At 48.9% G+C, this 21096-nt stretch overlaps 1 protein-coding gene across 1 annotated transcript; it reads right to left on the bottom strand.

Annotated features, from left to right (window-relative positions):
• Positions 1 to 874: 874 nt before the first annotated feature.
• On the bottom strand, positions 875 to 21033 carry IVD (isovaleryl-CoA dehydrogenase). Its single transcript, XM_063332103.1, has 12 exons — positions 20868 to 21033; positions 18079 to 18168; positions 16134 to 16185; positions 11270 to 11439; positions 9710 to 9803; positions 9115 to 9251; positions 8504 to 8600; positions 5820 to 5913; positions 4494 to 4575; positions 3227 to 3331; positions 2160 to 2232; positions 875 to 2018 (listed from the first exon to the last, which is right to left on the bottom strand). Exons 1-12 carry the CDS (start codon positions 21012 to 21014, stop codon positions 1885 to 1887), a joined length of 1275 nt encoding a protein of 424 aa, XP_063188173.1. The 5' UTR covers positions 21015 to 21033; the 3' UTR covers positions 875 to 1884.
• Positions 21034 to 21096: the final 63 nt, after the last annotated feature.

A 21096-nucleotide genomic window follows, 5' to 3' on the forward strand; every position in this document is an offset into this window, starting at 1 on the left:
TTTACTGGGACTGCAGCTACTGCCGAGAGCAGCCGAGCTCTGCAGCATCCCTGCAGCATCCCTGCCCCACCACAGCCCGCTGGCAAACCCCCGGGTGGGACGCAGGGCTCTAGGGCTGCCCTTCCTCATCACGGTGGGAATCTGTTCCCCAAATCCGCCAGGCAAATCTGAAACCCACCCTCGGTCTTTGACGGGACACAGGCTGGGGTGTAGCGACCGCAGCGGGTTTGTGATCTGCACCTACAGGAGAAGATGACATCTGTAATCATCCTGTGACAGAGCAGAAATGTCTGGTCACATCAATAAATTCATCCATTAATGTACAGAAACGCAGGCAGGGTTTCACACGTGAAGTGCACTTCACTTGTGCCTCACCACTCGTTTCCAAAGCCCTTCCAGGTGCAGCTCAACAAGATATTCTTGACGGGCCACCTCTGTCCACTCTCTGCCACCTCCATCCAGAGATCAAGGTTGAAAATTAAACCCTGGGACACTTTGGGTGACATCCATCCACCACAGCTGAAAAAACATGACGTTTAGGAAGAAGGCACTGCCAATGTGATTTTAGAAGCTGTTTCTAGCTCTGGACAAAGTGAAGTTTTATAACTTTTTTAGAAAAACACTTGGTGACCTACCTGACCATCCAAGAAGGATAATTTTTTCTTCAATCTGTGGCATTTTAGAATTCTATATTAGTCTACTGTCACCTAGTATAGACAGATGTCAACTACGAACAAAAAAAATACAGAAAGCCTTAAGCTTTTTTTTGTTAAAACTGCTGGGAGTTTGCCTACATGGCAACTGTTTAATTAATCATTCTGTCGTATTTACAACATCCCATTTTTCTTTGTGATTCACTCTTTAAGGCTGGCAGTATACTGTGCAATTTTCTTTAATAAAGCTAGGTAAACGTCAATTTGCTGTATACAATATGCACTGAAAACACCCGCAAACGCTGCTGCGCTCGCTCTGACTTCTCGCGCCAGCCGAAGGTGGAGTGTGAGGAACGTGCTTTTGCCAAAAGAACAACCTTCAGAAAAAAACCCAACCAAATAACCCCAGCCCCAAAAGTCAACCTCCTCCTGCCCGCTCCATTCTCGGCTGTCACAATGCAGGTCTGACGGTTGAACTGTTCCCAGGATGATGGATGGCGACACCTCGGGATGAATAACGCAGCGGGAGGCAGTCAATCAGCGCAGCAAAGACTCGGGGCTGCACCGAAAGATCTCGAGAAGCAGCAGGAACAGGAAAGGAAGTCGGCAAAGAAAGAGCTGTGGTATTTTAACGAGGTTTTAGGGATCATCCCCTAAAACACTGCTTGGGCATTGATGACGATTGAGAGTTCATGACAGCCGACCCCATGATGTGGCTGGCGTTGAGTTCCCAAAATGGAAGTTATTAATCCCATTGCAAGGTCACAATGGGAAATTTCACCTTCCGCTAGTGATATGCTAAATGCCAGCTATATAATGGCACTCAGGTTGGCTTTTTTTAAGAACAAAATTGTTCCCTCATTGTCCTTTTTTTGGGTGGTGGGGGTATGGGGTGACTTTCTGTGCTCAGCAATGGCTGCCCACCAGCCGGCTTCGATGGCAATATGTCCCCTGGATGAACCTCAGCCCTGTGACGCTGAGAATCAGGATGGCCTATGAAGAGGATGAATCAGGATGATCACAAGAAGAGAAAAACCCACTTTTCCTTCCGTGCTACCATCTGATTCATTTTGTCAAAGGCCAGTCCGGCAGCATCTGTTCACAGAGCAGGCAAAGAGTCCACAAGTGACGACTGCAGAATCACAAGCAGGAAGAAAAAGAGTTGTGCGCTCCAGCCCCTATGGTCAAAGGCCTCGTGGTGGTCGGGGTGCTGCCTCTCCACTGGGGGATGTTACTTAAAAGTGGCATTAAAGGCCCTGCCGATGACAAGCCTGCGCACTTCACTGGTGCCGGCCCCTATCTCATAGAGCTTGGCATCACGCAGGAAGCGCCCCATCGGGTAGTCGTTGATGTAACCGTTCCCACCTGCAATCGAAAAGAAGGCACAAGTCATTCCTCCTCCCTGATTTCGGGGGCTGAGGGTGGGACGGGACAAGCACTGCCCCTGCACCGCCCCTGGCTCCCTCCAGCACCCGCCCAAAGAAACAAACGCTGCCAGCGGCTCACCCAGACACTGAATCCCATCCAGAGCCACCTGGGTAGCGCACTCTGCCGCGTACAGGATCACTCCAGCGCAGTCCTAAAGGAGAGCCACAATGACAGTCAGGAAAGGTGTCCCCTGCCCGTCTCCTGTCTCCCTCTGACCTTTCCATGACTCTACAGACACCTGCTCCCAAGCCTCGGCTACTCGGTCACAAAGGCAAAGGATTCATTCCCCAGCGAGCAAGAAGCTGCAGCAGTCTCTGCCACTGCAGAACACTTGTGTCAGGTCTGCAAAGGCCACATGACGACAGGAAAAAAAAAGAAAAAAGAAAGAAAAAAGGAGAAAGGAGAAAGAAAGAAAAAATGAAGAAGAAAGAAGAAAGAAGGAGAAAGAAGGAGAAAGAAGAAAAGAAAAAAAAGAAAAAGGAAGAAAAGGAAAGAGGAAGGAAAGAGGAAGGAAAGAGGAAGGAAAGAGGAAGGAAAGAGGAAGGAAAGAGGAAGGAAAGAGGAAGGAAAGAGGAAGGAAAGAGGAAGGAAAGGAAGGAAAGGAAGGAAAGGAAGGAAAGGAAAGAAAAAGAAAGAATAAAAGGAAAAAGGAAAAAAGGAAAAAAGAAAAAAGAAAAAAGCAAGAATAAAGGAAAAAAGGAAAAAAAGGAAAATGGAAAAAAGAAAGAAAAAAAAAGAGCGCCCCAGGGGAGGTGTTCTCTCACAAACGCACATCACACCCACAGGAGACCAACGTCATTTGATTTGGGATGCAGGGCACTGTGCTCCTCCTGGAAACACTCCGTCCCCTCTGACAGGTGTGGTGACAGTGCCCGTGTGGAGATGACAACAGGGAGATGACACCACCTCGGAACAAGGCTACAGACCCTTACGACAGCCAGGATGTGCCTTTGGGCTTCCAGTAAACACCTACTGCTGCTAACTCTGTTGCCTTGTGGAACCCGGCTTGCTTTTTCTTTGGGGGAAAGAAAGCACTTTGGGCTGTGAGCGAGTCGTTTTAACCCCCAGGACAGAAACTCCACCCTCAGGATCAGGGACGGAAGGGAAAGGAGCTCCCTGGGCAGAGGCGGCAGCAGCCAGCTCACCTTGGCATTGAAATGGCCCCGGTCGCAGGCCTTGGCCACGTTGTAGACGTACTGCCGGCAGGCCATCAGCCGCGTGTACATGTCAGCCATTTTGCCCTGCATCAGCTGCACGGCGCGGAAGAGAGAGACATTAACGTGAGCGAGAGGAAGATTTGAGGTTCAACAAGGCCAAGTGCTGGGTCCTGCCCTTGGGTCACACCAACCCCATGGACGCTCCAGGCTGGGGGCAGAGCGGCTGGAGAGCTGCCCGGGGGAAAAGGACCTGGGGGTGCTGGTCGGCAGCGGCTGAATGTGAACCAGCAGTGTGCCCGGGTGGCCAAGGTGGCCACCAGCATCCTGGCCTGTGTCGGGAACAGTGTGGCCAGCAGGACTGGGGCAGGGACCGTCCCCCTGTACTGGGCACTGGTGGGGCCCCCTCTCGAGGGCTGTGTCCAGTTTTGGGCCCCTCACCACAAAAAACAACCTTGAGGGGCTGGAGCGTGTCCAGAGAAGGGCAGAGGAGCTGGTGAGGGGTCTGGAGGAGGAGTCTGGTGAGGAGCAGCTGAGGGAGCTGGGGGGGTTCAGCCTGGAGAAGAGGAGGCTGAGGGGAGACCTTCTCGCTCTCTACAGCTCCCTGAAAGGAGCGGGTAGCCAGGGGGGGTCAGTCTCTTCTCCCAAGGAACAGGCCATGGGACAAGAGGAGATGGCCTCAAGTTGTGCCAGGGGAGGTTTAGGATGGATGTTAGGAACAATTTTTACACTGAAAAGGTTGTCAAGCATTGGAAGAGGCTGCCCGGGGAAGTGGTGGAGTTGCCATCCCTGGAGGGATTTAAAAGCTGGGTAGACACAGTGCTTAGAGATATGGTTTAGTGATGGCTTTTGTCAGAATTGGGCTGATGGTTGGACTCGATCTGAAAGGTCCCTTCCAACCTGGGCAGTTCTATGATTCCATGATTATTTTCTGCATGAGCACCGCGTCCCCAAACTATCCCAGAGAAACTAGACAAATGAGAAGACGTGGATTCAGCAGACATATGTGAGGGAGCTGGAGGTTCTGTCGAGTCACAGACTCCCAGATGTCATCCACAGTCCCTCACCCACCAACCATGGCCTCAGGTAAAGGGGCTCAGAGATCCCTTCACCTTCTCACCACACCATTCCAGCAGGCAGCCCCAGCACTAACTCCAGCCAACCTCCATGCAAAGACCTCCCATAACGGAGCTCCTGGTCTTCACATTTTTGAAGAAAAAAAGCATGACAAAAATTTCTAATTCCTTTTCTTCCTCACCTGGAAGTGGCCAATTTTCTGTCCAAACGCTTCTCTTACATGTAGGTATGGAATTGCGTGGTCAAGAACAGCTTGCATGAGCCTAAGAAGAGCATGGATATGCATGAAAAGGAAAACAACAGAACTACTAATTAATAATAATTAAACCTGGGAAGTGCAATCCAAGGCAAAAGGGTTGTCCTACCTAAAATGACTTGCTGCTGTCTCCCTATAGCTCCACTCAAAGAATGCTAAGAATAGAATCCAAAGGTTCAGTCTTTCTCCCTAGTGCTCTACATATTGCTCATTTGGGACATCTTGTGGTAAGGTCTTACCTTCTTAATTCTGGGGACTGAGACGGAGAGACGAAGAGCTTTCTTACAACTCTGGCCAGGACAGTTTGTGCTGCATCCCCAGAGACCACGAAACTCAAGGAGCACTAGCTAGTAGCACCATAGCTAGTAGCACTAGTACCATAAAAAACGGGTAGGCACGAATGAGAAGGGTGAAAAATCCTCCTTCTGCTTTGTGGAAGATGGTCTTTCCACGTGAGGATTAATACAGAGTCACCACTTGGGAAGACAAAAGGACTGTAGTGTAAAAGTAATTACTGGGGAGCTTAAGGACTGAATAAATGAAGAACAAACCCTTTACCCAGTCCGGTGATCCCTCTATGTGACAGTCTGGATAGTGTTTTAGATTTTAAGGAATCGGTAACGCAAATGGGCTGGTTATTCCCAGAGTATCCCATACTGCAGGGACACACAAGGAAGCAACCGGGGACCAAGGCAGATTTTCCATCTCTGGAAATGTTTTACGTTAAGACGGATATTTTCAAAAGCCCGCTCTGGGGGGGCTGCAGCCTGTGCTACACTGGAAGGCAGAGATGAGCAAACTTTCTTTCTGGCATCGCTGCTTCTACCCCTCGCCCCTCAGAGGGTGTTCCACGTAGATGCTTTCAAACGGAAGACGACTGCCCGAGGAGCGGAGAGGGGAGGAGAACTAAAGGAAAAGGTGGAGCGCCCGTGGACGAGCCGTAGCTGGCGGGAGCGCCCGGCTGAGTGCCCTCCGGTAGGAGTCCACCAGAGCAGCTACCACAGAGCCAGGGAGAACCCAGCAGGATCTCCCTGCTCCTGCCTCCTCTGCAGCTTCCTTCCTTCCTGCCACTCCGACCCAGCCTCTTCCTCCCAGCCCTTCCTCTTTCCTCAGAAGTTGCCTCAGTATCATGGTTCTCCATCCAAGATGGATCCCACTGGGAGCTGCTGCCCTGGTTGGAGACCCCCTGGTCTGGGTGATCGTGAAGGATCCTTCTGGCCTTACAAGCCATGAGAGATGACAAACCCTTACCCCAGTGGCCCACCAGACAGCACGAGTCTCTCCAGGTCCAATCCGCTCATCAGAACGTAGACTCCTTTGCTCAGCGTCCCCAAGACGTTTTCAGCTGCAATCAGCAAGGGGAGGTGATTTACTTACGTGCAAAACCAAGACAAGCTGTTGTCTGAGGGCCTGCACTCGCTGGGGAGAGGATTCAAACTTTCAGTCCCATCCACCTTTCTCTTTCGGCTGGAGACAAAACGTTGGGGATGAGCTAGACAGGCGCTGAGTTTCGGTACATATACTCCCTACCACTGAAACGTCTTTTCAATCCAAGCAAAGCCAGAAAGGAAAAGGCAGTAAAGGGTTATAAAGTGCATCTACAACCGCTGCTCTTCTCTTGCCGATTTTCTAAAGAGTAAGGTGCTCTCCAGAGATCTTCCAGCTCAGCATTTGTACCAACAAGAACAGGAGATTTAATAGCCTGGGAGGACAAATTGGGAGTCCCCTTCACCATCCCATTAGTTTGTGTCTAAGCCAAACCGACAGCCTCACCGCCTGGTGTCTGAGTGTGAGTTTGAAATGAATGCAAAGCCTGGTCCGATGTGCCGGGGTGACCTCCCTGAGCATTCCCAGCACAGGAACCACAGCTTACGCGGGCAAGCAGGCAAAGCTCACCACTTGTCACACACCAGAGTGATGTATATTAGTCTTCCGAAATTGAAGAATACAGTCATTACCCCTCCTTCTGTGAGGGGGGGCCGAACAGAACATTGCAGTTGTTAGAAATGAACATTTTAAAAAGACAAGTATTATTTCTGTGAAAACGGAACAGGAAAATAGCCATATTAGATAATAGGCTGAGAAAAAAACCCCAAGAAACCGTTTCACTTTGGGACAATCTAAAGCACGTGCTGATGTTAACAAGCATCAAAAAAGAAGTAGGAACAAAAGGCTCATCTCAGCAAGGCTCTACTCTTACAATCAGGAGAGAACTTAAAGCCTAACAACTGTGCTTTGTAGATGGCCAGAGATTATCCACTGATCACGCCATCCAGGAGAGCTGACACGTACTGCAGGCTTTGATCACAGGAGATCTGAGAGGTGCGATACGCAAAGTGAAAATGAGACAGGGCTTGGACACACGCAGACACATCCTGAAATAAATAATCTGTTTTTCAGTGGCAGCTCATGGACTGCGCTGTCTCCTGCTTATCGAAAAGCACGTTGATGTAGCGTATGGAGAAGCGCAGCCTCTGCAGGGCCATCATCATGACGCTGGAACCAGAAAGAGGAAGAAGAACGAAGCTGGGCTTTCAGAGAAAATGCTCAAAATCCCCTCTGACAAGGAAGAAAAATACTAACAGCAAACATTACTTTGAAGCGCAGAACACAAACGCCAACATCATTAATAATAAAGTGACAAAGTTGTTCATGAATAATGACATTTCGCAGCTAAAAAAGGACTGAATGGCCTGAACACTTTCCTGTACGTCCAGGAAAAGGGATGGGTAGGTTTGCGGTGAGCTGAAGGACACGTGTGCTGACTGCACAGGGAGGGCAGACCTGCTGGCTGCGTACCACAGCCAAAAAGTAAAACACTGGGGCTCCGAGCCAACTTTCACCAACGCAACACGACCGAATGGATCCGTAGGCAACACTTGCTCTGAGAAAAAACCCAGCCACTCAGTGGAGCGTGGCTGACAGTGAAACCCACGTACTTTAAAGTGATGGAATTGCAGTGCTAGAGGACATCTTGATCTGAGAGAAAGATCCTGCAGACACATGAAATGGCATCAAGCTGGTTCAGCTTCCAAGGCAGAAGCAGCATTAATGGCCAGAGTGCAAAGTGTGTGAACTTTCAACACGGCAGTGATGTGCTTCTCCGAGTTACCAGAAAATGGAAATCCCGTTACCATGAGAACACGCCGTTCTGTACAGATGATTACCCGGGAGATGATCTGAAGACTGGGGCACTGGCCTTTCTGATTTCAGAGCGGAGGGATCCAATAAAGTTAGAAATGTCAGATTTCAGCTCAAACTCTCCCACTTACTGCAAAGCAGCTTTTGGTGGTGTATGGGGAGCAGGAGAGTGACCTGCTCTGCAGATAAGCAATTAGGATTTTCATGAGCTCAGATAAGGCATCTCCTCCTCCACTTGCTATAATAGAGGCCGTAATTTTTCTATCAACACAAATAGCCACCGGAGTAACAAAAACGGCCATTACAGTGGCCCCTGCTGTACTAACTCATGGGGGAAAGGATGTCCATTGTCAGGCCCTGACCCCAAAAGAACTCAGAAATGTTACAGGCAAACCAGAAGTCTGTTGGATAGTCTCCAGCGATTTTGGAGAAAAAAAAAAAACAAATTCAAGGCAAATAAGGTCTCCTACATACAAGATGGGGATCCCCAGTGGAAGCAAACGTGTTTCTGAGGAAGCCTCACGGAGGCTTTGCAGAAGCCGTGGTTAAGAGTTAGGTCCACCAGGGCGAAAGAGGAGTGACACAGTAAGGGCCGTGCTCCTTCACTGCCATCCAGCAGACTGCGCTTTTCCAGTTTCACCAGCTCTCTTAAGAGGCTGCCAAGGAGCAGATAACCATCTGCAAAGCCCTCCAGGTCACAGTCTGAACACGCACGTAATTAGCGATCCAATTTATCTGATGAAGAAGAGAGGAAACCACCACATGCCTACTGCCATGATTTGAACCCAGCTCACCGGGGATCTTGCAGTCTTCAAAGATCAGTTCGCAGGTGTTGGACCCTCTCATTCCCAGCTTGTCGAGCTTCTGGGCCGTGCTGAAACCTGGCATTCCCTGCAAAGTCAGGACAGTAAAAATACATTTCAAATCTCAATTCTGACCGACTAAATAAAATCACTAGACGTCTGTGAAATCAGGATCACAAAGGGGCAGTGCAAAAAAACGGGGGGAAGAAATTAATAGCGCTATTTTACTGTCTTGGCTTAAAAAAAACCCGACGAAGATAGATAATGGGATAGTAGGATGTATTTACAAGGCCTCCAATATCTCCGATAATTTTTGGCAACAAGCAAGGCCTTTTATATTAGAATCTTGTCCGTTCTCTCTACATTTCTAACCCTAAAGACTGGCTGGATACCAAAACCCAGGAGTGCCCAGCTGGGCATGTCACTGGGGCAGTGCACAAATCTCGTATCTTTATAAAATTCAGGCAGAAAGTAGTTTTTGTTTGAGCAAGGGAGTGAGTTACAGAAAGAAAACTAGCTGGTTTCTAAATGCGCCACTTAGGGTGAAGGAGTTAGCTTTAAAAACCGCACTACAATAAGCATGAGAGAATTATCAAACCTACCCTCTCCACAATGAACGCAGTTATACCTCGGGAGGCTGGAACAGCATTAACATCAGTTTTGGCATAAACAATGAGAACGTCTGCATCTGGCCCATTGGTGATCCAAAATTTGTTCCCATTCAAAACAAAGTAGTCTCCTAGAAGCAAAGAGCTGCCATCTGTTAGCTCACAACAGAGCAACACCTGTATCCTCACTCCATTTATTTCAAAACAAGCTTCCAAGGATGCTCTTTAAGACCCCCACGCACAGCATGCACAAATCCTCCCCAAGTTCAAGAAAACTAATTTCTGGAGTCCAAAGACAGTTTAACAAATGCCTGACAAACTAAGGCACCTACCACTGGCTCCGTCATACCACCAACCTCCACCACCACAATCAGAAGTCCACTTTTGGACCTTCAACCATCCACCTTGTGCCTTCACTACCTGCCTATATCACACGTTGAACCTCCTGGGAAGCAGCACAAACCTGCAAACGTGGCCCCGTATACCCAAGACTAAGCATCGTATCTCGGTGGTGTTGGGGAGGTTAGTCTAAATTTACAGATGTTATTTCCACCAGCTGTCTACCCAGGCAGCACAGGACAGGCTTTACCTTTCTTATCTGCCTTCAGCTTCATGGACACGACGTCAGATCCAGCATTGGGTTCGCTCATTGCTAAGGCTCCAATGTGCTCCCCACTGATTAGCTGGAAGAAAAGACAAATATGAGAAAGGGAGGAAGAATGGTCGCATTGTTCCTGTCCCCTCCTTAGCCTGCCTCCCTTTTTTCCTCCCGCGCTGGGTCTCCCCAGCAGCAGTTCTACGCAGGAACTGTCACCGGGAGCCGTAGCTCCCGGCAGAGCCCTGGCAGGGAGCTCCCTTGTGCCGCTGTGCCAAGGGAACAGAACCAAATCCCAGTGGGATGAGAAGGATGACTCAACTCAACTCGTGTCTGAGCTACACGAGTACAGCCCTGCTTATAAAACACCGTCCCCAGCAAGGTGCCGAAAGAACCACGCAGGCAGCCATACGCCTTTCCCCCGCTCCCGGTTCCGCGCTTTGCGACTGCCCTTTTGCATAAACAGGAGTTGTTGTACACAAAAGGCCAATGAGGGGGATGAAAAGAGATTGCAAAGCTCTTCGCAATGTTCTCACAGCCTGGCCCCCCCACCCGCACTGCGATAGCAGGTGGACACCCTCCTTCCGCGCCTGCTCGTACCAGGCTCTGGCATAGCTGTTGCTTCCTTGCTTCCTCTGCACTGTTCCTTTCATCCTGCCCTTTTCTCCTTGCCTTTTTTTTTTCCCCCTCCCTGTGTACTTTATCTGTCTTCTCCTCCTTTTGATCTCTTTTTTTTTTTTTTAAAACAGACTCAATGTGTTCCACCAATCCAATCCATCAGTGCATTTCTACAGAAGTCTCCCTGATCTGCTTAAAACTGGTTAAGTACCATTAAGTACTCTGTCATGAACCCAGAGGAGAACTAAAGTGATCGCACATCTCATTGAAAGGAAGCAAATGAGGGCATTGAAATACACCTGAGCAGCAATGAGGACAATTCAGGGTTACACATTAATTAGCAGGCTGCACAATGCCTTGAGGAAGCCACGCTGTACTTTGCATGTGGTTTAAATCAAGTTCCTTGCACTGATAATTTCACTGATGATTTCAGTAGCTGGGATTCAATGTACTACTTAAGTTTTTCCACGCATTTAAATACTGAAATCTGTTTAACACACTTTAGAGTCACAAACATTAATACCCCAAACAATGAAGAAGTTTCACATGTAATTAATTAGCATAAACAAACCAAGCATTTGGGCAGTGAGACACGGAGAATATAAAACAGGAAAGTGGAGACTTTCATTCAGAAATCTCAAAACGCTTTGGGAAGTTGGAAGAATATCACCCAGCGTCACCTCGAAGCCTCATTTAGGGACACAGCTCCAGAGAGCTGGACTGTGCTGATCTCAGCTCAGGCCAAGGTCAATATGGATTAACAGGACAAAATTTAACACGCTAGAGAAGGGCAAGTTTGGCAAGTACAATATTTCCCAAAGGCTGTGTCACTGATACTGGCCAGTGCTTAAAATGCTACACACCGTGAAAGACACTCATCCTTCCACGCAGCCAAAACCCACTCGCTTTCCGGTTTCCCCTCTTCCAGCCACACACCTTGGGCAAGTACTTGTTTTTCTGGGCTTCGTTGCCGTTTCGCACCAGCTGGTTGATACAAAGGTTTGAGTGGGCGCCGTAACTGAGCCCGACGGCTGCTGACGCACGAGAAATTTCCTCCATCACCAGCACGTGGTCCAGATACCCCAAAGCAGATCCACCATATTCCACTGAAAGGAGAAGAGAAACCTCACGTTAACCACCATGGAGCACATCACACACCCCCCCCAGGGTCGGGCTCAGTCTTGGCTGAGATCCCCGACACTTGCAAGAGAACTTCTGGTTTTGACTGACGCTGTCCCTGAGCTGGGCACCTCTGCCCTTCCCCATCCTCTCCGAATTTCAGTTTTCTTAATTTAAAGGCACAGTGACACTACTTCTTCAGCATAATCAATTATTTACTTGTACGGCACAGTTTTATACATACAACACACATAAGGACACATCTAAAACATGCTGCTGATGTTTGCAAAATAGCAAGTTCTTCTGGTCAACCATCCTTAAGTGCAACCTTAATATTACCACGAAGATTAAATCACAAAGCGGTGACCTGTATTAGGTGAGAGGACAAGGGAACCCAGGCAAAGTTTGTAAAGTACACGCACGCTTGTCATAACACGGACCCCTAAACAAGTAAGGAATCCTCAAACTGCTCACGATGTGGGGCACTAGGGACTTTTCCAAGCCCACAAATGCGCAGGGGAGCAGCATTTTGATGGGTGGCCGATTTGGAACGAGAGTGATCCGTAAATGTAACTGCCGTAATTCACCAGTGGCAAGAATGTGGATTTCAAGAGAGCATGAAGTGAGAGTGAGCAGCGCGATCATTGTAACTGGGAATCTAGCTGGGCACGCTGAGCTGAGTCTGAAACCAGTGGCACAGATTAAAGGGACGCGGTAGAACAGGGAGAGAGAAGGCAAGGAAGAAGGAAGAAGGGAGAGAAGAAGGAAGTTTATAATAAGTGGAAGAAGGGACTGACCCCTTGGGAGGATTACAAGAATGCCACCAGAGCGTGCAGGGATGAAACAAAGAAAGCAAAGGCCGCCTTGGAATTAGACCTGGCTAGGGACATCAAGCACAACAAAAAGAGCTTCTACAAGTATATTGGAAGCAAAAGGAAGACCAGAGAAGTTGTAGGCCCACTGCTGAATGAGGCAGGAGTCATGGTGACGGAGGATGTGGAGAAGGCAGAGTTACTGAATGCCTTCTTTGCTTCGGTCTTTTCTGCTCGGCCCAGCCCTCAGGAGTCCCAGGCATTGAATAAAGTAACAGGGAAAGAAGACGACTTCCCTTGGGTTGAGGAGGAGCGAATGAGGGACCAATTAGATCATCTAGATATTCACAAGTCCATGGGCCCTGATGGGATGCACCCGAGAGTGCTGAGGGAGCTGGCAGAAGTCATTGCTGGGCCGCTCTCCATCATCTTTGAAAAGTCCTGGAGAACAGGCGAGGTGCCTGCGGACTGGAGGAAAGCCAATGTCACTCCAGTCTTCAAGAAAGGCAAGAAGGAGGAGCCGGGGAACTACAGGCCGGTCAGCCTCACCTCCATCCCTGGAAAGATGATGGAACAGCTCGTTCTGGGTGTCATCTCAAGGCACGTGGAGGAAAGGAAAGCTATCAGAAGTACTCAGCATGGATTCACCAAGGGGAAATCATGTCTGACTAACCTGATAGCCTTCTACGATGGCATGACTAGATGGATAGATGAGGGGAGGGCGGTAGATGTGGTCTACCTTGACTTAAGCAAGGCGTTTGACACGGTCTCCCACAGCATCCTCATAGGGAAGCTTAGGAAGTGTGGGTTAGATGAATGGACAGTGGGGTGGATAGAAAACTGGTTGAAAGACAGAGCTCAGAGGGTTGTGATTAGGGGCACAGAGTCTAGTTGGAGACCAGTGACGAGTGGTGTTCCCCAGGGGTCAGTACTGGGTCCAGTCCTGTTCAACATATTCATCAATGACCTGGATGAGGGGATAGAGTGCACCCTCAGCAAGTTTGCTGATGACACCAAGCTGGGTGGGGTGGCTGACACACCGGAAGGCTGTGCCGCCATACAGAGAGACCTGGACAGGTTGGAGATCTGGGCAGAGAGAAACCTTATGAAGTTCAACAAGGGCAAGTGTAGGGTGCTGCACCTGGGGAGGAACAACCCCATGCACCAGTACAGGTTGGGTGCTGACCTGCTGGAGAGCAGCTCTGTGGAAAGAGACCTGGGAGTCCTGGTGGACAACAGGATGACCATGAGCCAGCAATGTGCCCTTGTGGCCAAGAAGGCCAATGGCATCCTGGGGTGCATCAAGAGGAGCGTGGCCAGCAGGTCAAGGGAGGTCATCCTCCCCCTCTACTCTGCCTTGGTGAGGCCGCACCTGGAGTACTGTGTCCAGTTCTGGGCTCCCCGGTTCAAGAGGGACAGGGAACTGCTGGAAAGGGTGCAGCGGAGGGCTACAAAGATGATTAGGGGACTGGAACACCTCTCTTATGAGGAAAGGCTGAGGGATTTGGGTCTCTTCAGTCTGGAAAAAAGACGTCTGAGGGGGCACCTTATCAACACTTATAAATACTTAAAGGGTGGGTGTCAGGACGATGGGGCGAGGCTCTTTTCAGTGGTGCCCGGGGACAGGACAAGAGGCAATGGGCACAAACTGGAACATAGGAAGTTCCACCTAAACATGAGGAGGAACTTCTTTACCCTGAGGGTGGCAGAGCACTGGAACAGGCTGCCCAGAGAGGTGGGGGAGTCTCCGTCTCTGGAGACATTCAAACCCGCCTGGACGTGTTCCTGTGTAACCTGCTCTGGGTGACCCTGCTCTGGCAGGGGGGTTGGACTAGATGATCTCCAGAGGTCCCTTCCAACCCTATGATTCTATGACTCTAAGGCCGAGAAATGCATAATGGCCTTGAGCAGCTGACAGCCTACGTAACTATACACACATATATACCTACACACACTTATATACACACAAATACAGGCACATCCCGATGTAAAAGCTTTGTTCTACAGGCCAGAAGCGAGTGGCTGTACTGTGAAGAGAAGAACTGAAGCGGGAGGACGTAAGGACTGCGGAGCCATCGGGGACGTCACCCGGGAGTGCTTTCTCCTCATCACCACCACTGCTGTGAGCGAGCAGCAGCGGCGGTAAGGGCAGATATCTTCGTATGCTCAGAGCGGCCAAAGAGCCGAATGCACAACCTGGGCTGGAAGAGGGCTACTGCCCCTAACTCATCAAATTAACATGATGGCCACCGGCGTTACACGCAGCCTTTCCTCCCTGTCACTTGTCCCAACTCGTGCCCTTGCAGGGCTCTTTAGCCTCTGAAATCGCCTCTCTGTCACAAACCGGAGTTTAGGGGATTACTGTCAATATCCTAAAAGATGGGTTTAACAATTTCCCATATATGCCAAAAGAAGAGAGCTTTCTATCCATTCCTATAGAGCGGATGGGTTTGGTGCCCACGGATGGTAACCGCCTGCTGTAAGCGGTGCTGGCCCGTGATTGCTTTGTACGGCAAGAAAATAATCCTGCCAGACAACTTCACATATAATATGAACCACAGTGTGATGTGGGATGATGCTGCCCTTTCGAAACTACTCTTTATATATATTATTGTTCCATGGTAGCTACGTATTTGCATTTCTTAACTTAGGTCTTTATAAAATAAACGGAAAATTACACCAAACCAACGTAGTTTCCTTAGTTTTAAGAAGAAAGCAGACAGCACTGCTATTTAAAACGCTCCCTTAATAGACCTGATCCACTGGTGCCCAAACATGCCACTTAATTGAGCATATGCCCTCGTAAGGTTTCACGTTACCTTAAACCCCAGGCTCCACCTCCTACGACAAAACCAATGCCAAAAAAGAAAGTGCACACAACTATACAATCAAAAATAAGGCAAAAAATTCTGGGCATAGGAGGGTTTTAGAGGTAAATCTTTGAGGAAATCAGAAAGGACAGGACTCGTGAGGGGACGGCTTATTTATAGTGTGGGAAACTGCTGTGAGCCTCAGGCACAACATCAAAGAAGAAAGAAGGTAAGAGTGAGAAGAAACAGGAGCAGCAGTAAATTGGGAAGAGTAAAGAGAAAGAAAGCAGAAATACAGACTCTTTCAAGCAGACTCAGCGCCACTGAAAGAAACGCAGAGGCATTATTTGAGGGCATTGCTATTCAGCTTGCTTCTGCAGAAGCTTTGCACCCGCACATCCAGAAACACAGACTTTACGATGGGGAAATAAAGGCCCCATTGGCTGCTTTTCTCCACTGAGGGCTTCTCCTCATTACACTGCGTTAGTGCATTCAGCATGACCAGAGCGGCCTCAGTAATCTATAACATTAATCAAAACACTTTTCAACTAACCTGGACAAGGCTGAATAAGATTTACCCTGATTTTTTTCTGACCGGTTGGATGTGGTCAGCTCTCCGTTAGTTATCACAGCTTTTCAGAGCCTTGTTTTATACCCTTTAACTTCTCCTATTAGAGATGGCTGTTTGTTCTGGGATACTTTTTTCTATAGCTCTCATTCTTCAGAACTTGCAGCAAACAATTCATATTAGAGAAGCGCAAACACAGTCGAGCTGCATATGTTATACCTGGAGAAACCATTTCTGAACAGCACTTTTAAACTGTGAAAGGCATTTTGCAATTGTCCAGAAGTCTAACAAGGAAAAAAAGATTCTGAGCCAGTGAAGAATAACAAAAGTTGTGAAAGAGTTTTTAAAAGACATGAAGGTAGGAGCTTCTGGACAAAACGGATGTCACATCACAGAGAAGTTTGTTATGAACTGGAAAGCGAGAGTTTAAGAAGTCTCTCTTTTGTTTGAAGGATCACCCAGCGGAAGGTAAAAGGTGGGAACAGACTTACCAGGAGCCGTGATCCCCAGAACTCCCAGTTCCCCGAGTTTCTTCCAAAACTCCTACAAACACAGAAGCAGCAGTCAGTCCAGACCCGCAGTCGGGGTATCAGCGTAAGAAGCCTTCCCAGGTCGCTCACCAGACACATCCATTTACCTTATTCTTGTGGCATCTCAGAGATAAATACACCGACACCTATTCCTCCTGCAGCAGCAGCTCCATCCTTCGGACCAATAACCCAGCCAGACTTAGGACGTTAGTTATGCTACACGGGGGAGCAGTCAGGTGAATTCAGCGAAAAATCACTAAGTTTAATTCTGCAAGGAGAGGTCCTAAGATTTAACTCATCACCCTGTTTAAGGAGATTTTTTTATAAATTAAAACCTCCCATTAATTTCAAAAACTGCACTTCTGGGCTTTCAGGTGCTATCTCTTGCTGAAGATTATTTAGGACTTTATGACTTAAATTTATGCTCGTCTTTTATTTCATGCATCCTTGTTACTGTGCTTTGGCAGCCGATGGGCCCGCGGTTGCCTCAAATAGCTGTTAGCACAAGCTGCCCATGACTGAAACCCTGGAAACTCGTAGAAGAGTTGCTATTAGCTGGCACTTTAAAACTCTTCTAGTAAAACAGAAACTAATAAATAAAGCCAAGGAAGCGTCCTTGGGAGAGATTAAAGAGAATGGATGTTACAGCTGGGGCAGACGGAGGTGCTGCCCGCCTCGCAGGCGGGACTAGGAATGTTATAAAGGGCGTCCACAACAAAGAATTTGTGAACACTTCGGGCTTGTGAAGCTAAAGGAGCTGAATGCACACGGGCCACCCAAGTAGGTAACCTGTAGGTTTTCAAGACTGCCAGGACAGCAGGCACACGTGGGGACTGGACGGCACTACTCAGCTATCCATACACATACACTACGGAGTTCAGCTGCCAGAGGACAAGCTGTTCTCCCTGACCGCCGACTCCTCCTCTCGCCCGTTACCCAGATTTGTCACCCTGTCAATGCCACTGCCCAAGTGACAGCTGCGTGACTGGAGGCACAGGGACAACCCCATCAGCTGTGCCTGGATCACGGCATCACGGAGCAAGAGGGAACCCATGAGATACTGCCGTAGCAGAGGATGTCACCAATGAGGACCACACGAACGCTGGCGGGGCCAGCTCTCTGCTGCTGCTTCAGCCTCTCCTCCACCACATGAGGGACACGCAGGGGAATGCTTGTCACACAGTCTCGGTGTCCAGCAATAAGATAATTATCAGTGAATAGTCTCCAGAGACTTCGGAAAGTATTACTGAATAGCTCTGGATGACATCTGGTGCGCCAGGCTAAATTTATACACTTAACTTCAAAGCTGTGCATATATCCCTGAAAATGTCAACATCAGAGCTCTGGGAAATCCTAGCAGATGTTCTGAGCTTTTTAAGTCTTGTGGAGCTTATGAAAACCAATAGTTAGGTCTCTCATTTTCATCAATCAAACCATCCCGTTGCACAGAATTTGTTGTTTTTATTAGGCAGGCAAGTTTCAGCTCGACAGTCAAAGAGCTCTACATTTCAGCATTTGCACACAGTACTTTCACAGTAACTTTGAGAGGGAACTGAGATGTCCAAGAATGGTCTCTGCCAGGAGAATACAAAGCACATATCAGAGAAGGAGTCTGAACAGAGCCAAGCAGAAATGCCACAATGAGAATCCAAACAAAACCATTATCAATCCATTATTTTTTTTTTAATTGCATGCTGGCTGAGTTCTGCCCCAGGTTGCTGAAAGTTGTTAAGAAAAGATAAAACAGGAAATAAAAATCTGTTTCTCGATGGCTTTCAAGTTTGAAAAGTTAATGCATATGTTCCTGTGGTGTAGACTGGGATTCTTCGTCTGGACTAATGCACAGATCAAAGTACAGACAGGCTTTCGCTACCATCTATTTCAAACGCACACATGAAATACTTGCCCGCATGCCTTTGAATTCGTTTTCCTGGTCAATCTGTTGGGCCTTCGGAGCCAAATGCTCTTGACAGAACTTTGTCATGGTCTGTCTAAGCTGGGGAAAGAGATGAGGAGAAACACACACGTTACATCTCATCAATATATTGTCATCTGCTTCCCTTGGACACTGCCAGGCGTCTCCAGGATCCCAAACCCAGAAACACGAGACCATGAGGAAATCGACGTTCCAGGTTAGCGGCTGAAAGACCATACGAAATGTCCTTCAGCGTCTTAAAGAGAAGATACTGATGTCCTTAAGTTCCTCTCAGCATTTTACCTTACCAACTGTACTCCAAATGAGAGAATGCTACTGAACCACTGCCTGCTGCCGGGGATGGTTTTGGTCAGGGAACTTAGAAAGCTGATGAGCAGAACTTATGATGAATTATCCCCATCCAGTAGCTGCCTACAGTTTCATTTAATTATATGCAGATGCCTGTAATAAGCGTGCATGCATGCTAATTAAAATGTGTTGGTATATCAAACTGGAACTACCTTAGCTATCCCACTATTCCTACAGAGGGGAATTTTGATAGTCAGGTATGTTCATTCATCCAAGTGTTAAAAGTCTCAAAAGCTTTTTCTAAATTTTAAAATCTGAATACTTAGATACATGTATTCTGCAGAAGTCTATATGCACACTAAGAAAATATATACACTGTCTTAAGTGTTTTTAATACGAAGATTTAACAACTTTGTCTAGATGTTATGGTAGAGTTTAATAATCCCATTTTTCCTTCTGGTTCTTTATTCCCACAAATTAAAGCTGGTGAAGGAACAGTCTTAGAGACTGAAAGTCTCTGCTGTTTAACCAGAACCTGTAGAAGGGGCAGAAGCGACAAACCAAAACACGCCCACGCTTCTCTGCCCTTCTCTCGAGCCCACAACCAAAGCAGCCTCTTGTCTACACTTCAGAAGATCTGTTGTTCCCATGGCTACCCAGACCTCCCATTCCAGTACCACCAAACAACCTTACCCCTGGTGAGAGATTTAAAAACTTAAAAAAACCCAAACACTTTAGATATGTTTCCATCGTGTCAAAGTTGACAGAAGTAAACCTGAGCATAAAGCTTAAAAGAAGGGGGAAAAAAGCAGCTTAAAATAATAATAAAAAAACTTTAATCAATTAGAGACTGAGGGATAGACTCAGACAGGCATCACTGGTACTCTAAGACAGTTTGTAAGAGTTACAGTGCTCTTAACTCACAGCTTAACTAACATTACTAAAGATCTATTTCTGATACCTTTTTTAGTTTTTCCACCAGCCGGATCTGAATTACAAGAATATTTTCCTCCTTTCACTGAATGTAGAAGCACAAAGAAATATTGAGTTAATTCAAGCTGATACATACGGCTATAAACCATGAACACAAACCTGGTAAAGTATAATTCTGTAGTAAGAAAAAGCAAGAATGACTAAGTTTATTGTGTACATCCATATGCCTGCGCTGTCATAATTAGCTAGAAAGCATGGCTATAGCTCCTGACCTGAGAAGCACCAAGCAGAAGAGTTTCCTTGGCAGGAGCCTGTCTGGAGCAGCAGGGGACAAGAGCTACGATGGGTAGCGCTCGGCTGCTGTCAAACACAGGAGGAAACAGCAAAGCTAAGAATTATTACCACAGAATCATTTAGGTTGGAAAAGAACTTTAAGATCATTGAGTCCACCACTAAACCATGTCTCTAAGTGCCACATCTACCCACCTTTTAAACCCCTTGAGGGATGGTGACTCAACCCCTTCCCTGGGCAGCCTGTTCCAATGCTTAATGACCCTTTCGGTGTAAAAAATTGTTCCTAATATCCATCCTAAACCTCCCTTGGCGCAACTTTGAGGCCATTTCCTCATGTCCCATGGCCTGTTCCTTGGGAGAAGAGACCGACCTGTTCTGGCTACCCGCTCCTTTCAGGGAGCTGCAGAGAGCGAGAAGGTCTCCCCTCAGCCTCCTCTTCTCCAGGCTGAACACCCCCAGCTCCCTCAGCCGCTCCTCACCAGACTCCTGCTCCAGACCCCTCACCGGCTCCTCTGCCCTTCTCTGGACACACTCCAGCCCCTCAATGCCTTTTTTTGTGGTGAGGGGCCCAAAATTGGACACAGCACTCGAAGTGGGGCCCCACCAGTGCCCAGTACAGGGGGACGGCCACTGCCCCAGTCCTGCTGGCCACACTATTACTGACACAGGCCAGGATGCTGCTGGCCTTCTTGGCCACCCGGGCACACTGCTGGTTCACATTCAGACGGTTGTTGACCAGCAACCCCAGGTCCTTTTCACCCATCCTAAATCTTTAAGACCCCCATTGGGCAAGAGAACAAGCTGGGAGAGCTGCAACACTTCTTTTGAGAGGATTTGATGAGTCTCAATTAACTCGTTTCACTGGTGACCACATTTCTGATTACACAGGCCCGACGGGAACGCAGTAGAATTTTTATTTCCCTCTCCGCAGCGCTCCGCTGTGCGGTGTTTACGGTGAGGAGACGCCTTCCCCCGACGATGAAAGGCCAGGCCGAGCCCCGCGGCCGGGCCCGCCGCGATCGCTCCCGCCCGGGCCTGGCGCACACGTGTCCGAGGCGCGCCCTCGCCGCGAGGGGCCGCGCCACGCCCCCTCTGCGCGCCCGCCGATAGGCCAGCTCCCCCCGGCCGCGGCCAATCACAGCCCGCCACCCCGACACACCCCCACGAAGGCGCGCCGTCCGGGCCCAGGCTCGTTCTCCCCCTTCGGCCTCTCGCCCGGCGGCCGCCTCCGGGGCGTCCCATACCTGCCGCTGCTCGTCGCTCAGCCCGTTGACCGTGTCATCCACCGCCAGCCCGGCGCAGCCCCGCCGCAGCAGCCCCAGCCTTTGACGCCGCCGCGCCCCGCGCAGCCCCGCGCCCGCCGCCGCCCGCCCGATCACCGCCGCCGCCATGGCTGCCCCCGGGCCGGCACCGGCGCGCAGGCGCGGCCCGGCCCCGGGGGAACGGCCCGCCCCGCCACCCGCCCCTCCGGTG

The sequence above is a fragment of the Chroicocephalus ridibundus genome, chromosome 4 (genome assembly GCF_963924245.1).
Source record: "Chroicocephalus ridibundus chromosome 4, bChrRid1.1, whole genome shotgun sequence".
NCBI classification, from domain to species: Eukaryota; Metazoa; Chordata; class Aves; order Charadriiformes; family Laridae; genus Chroicocephalus; species Chroicocephalus ridibundus.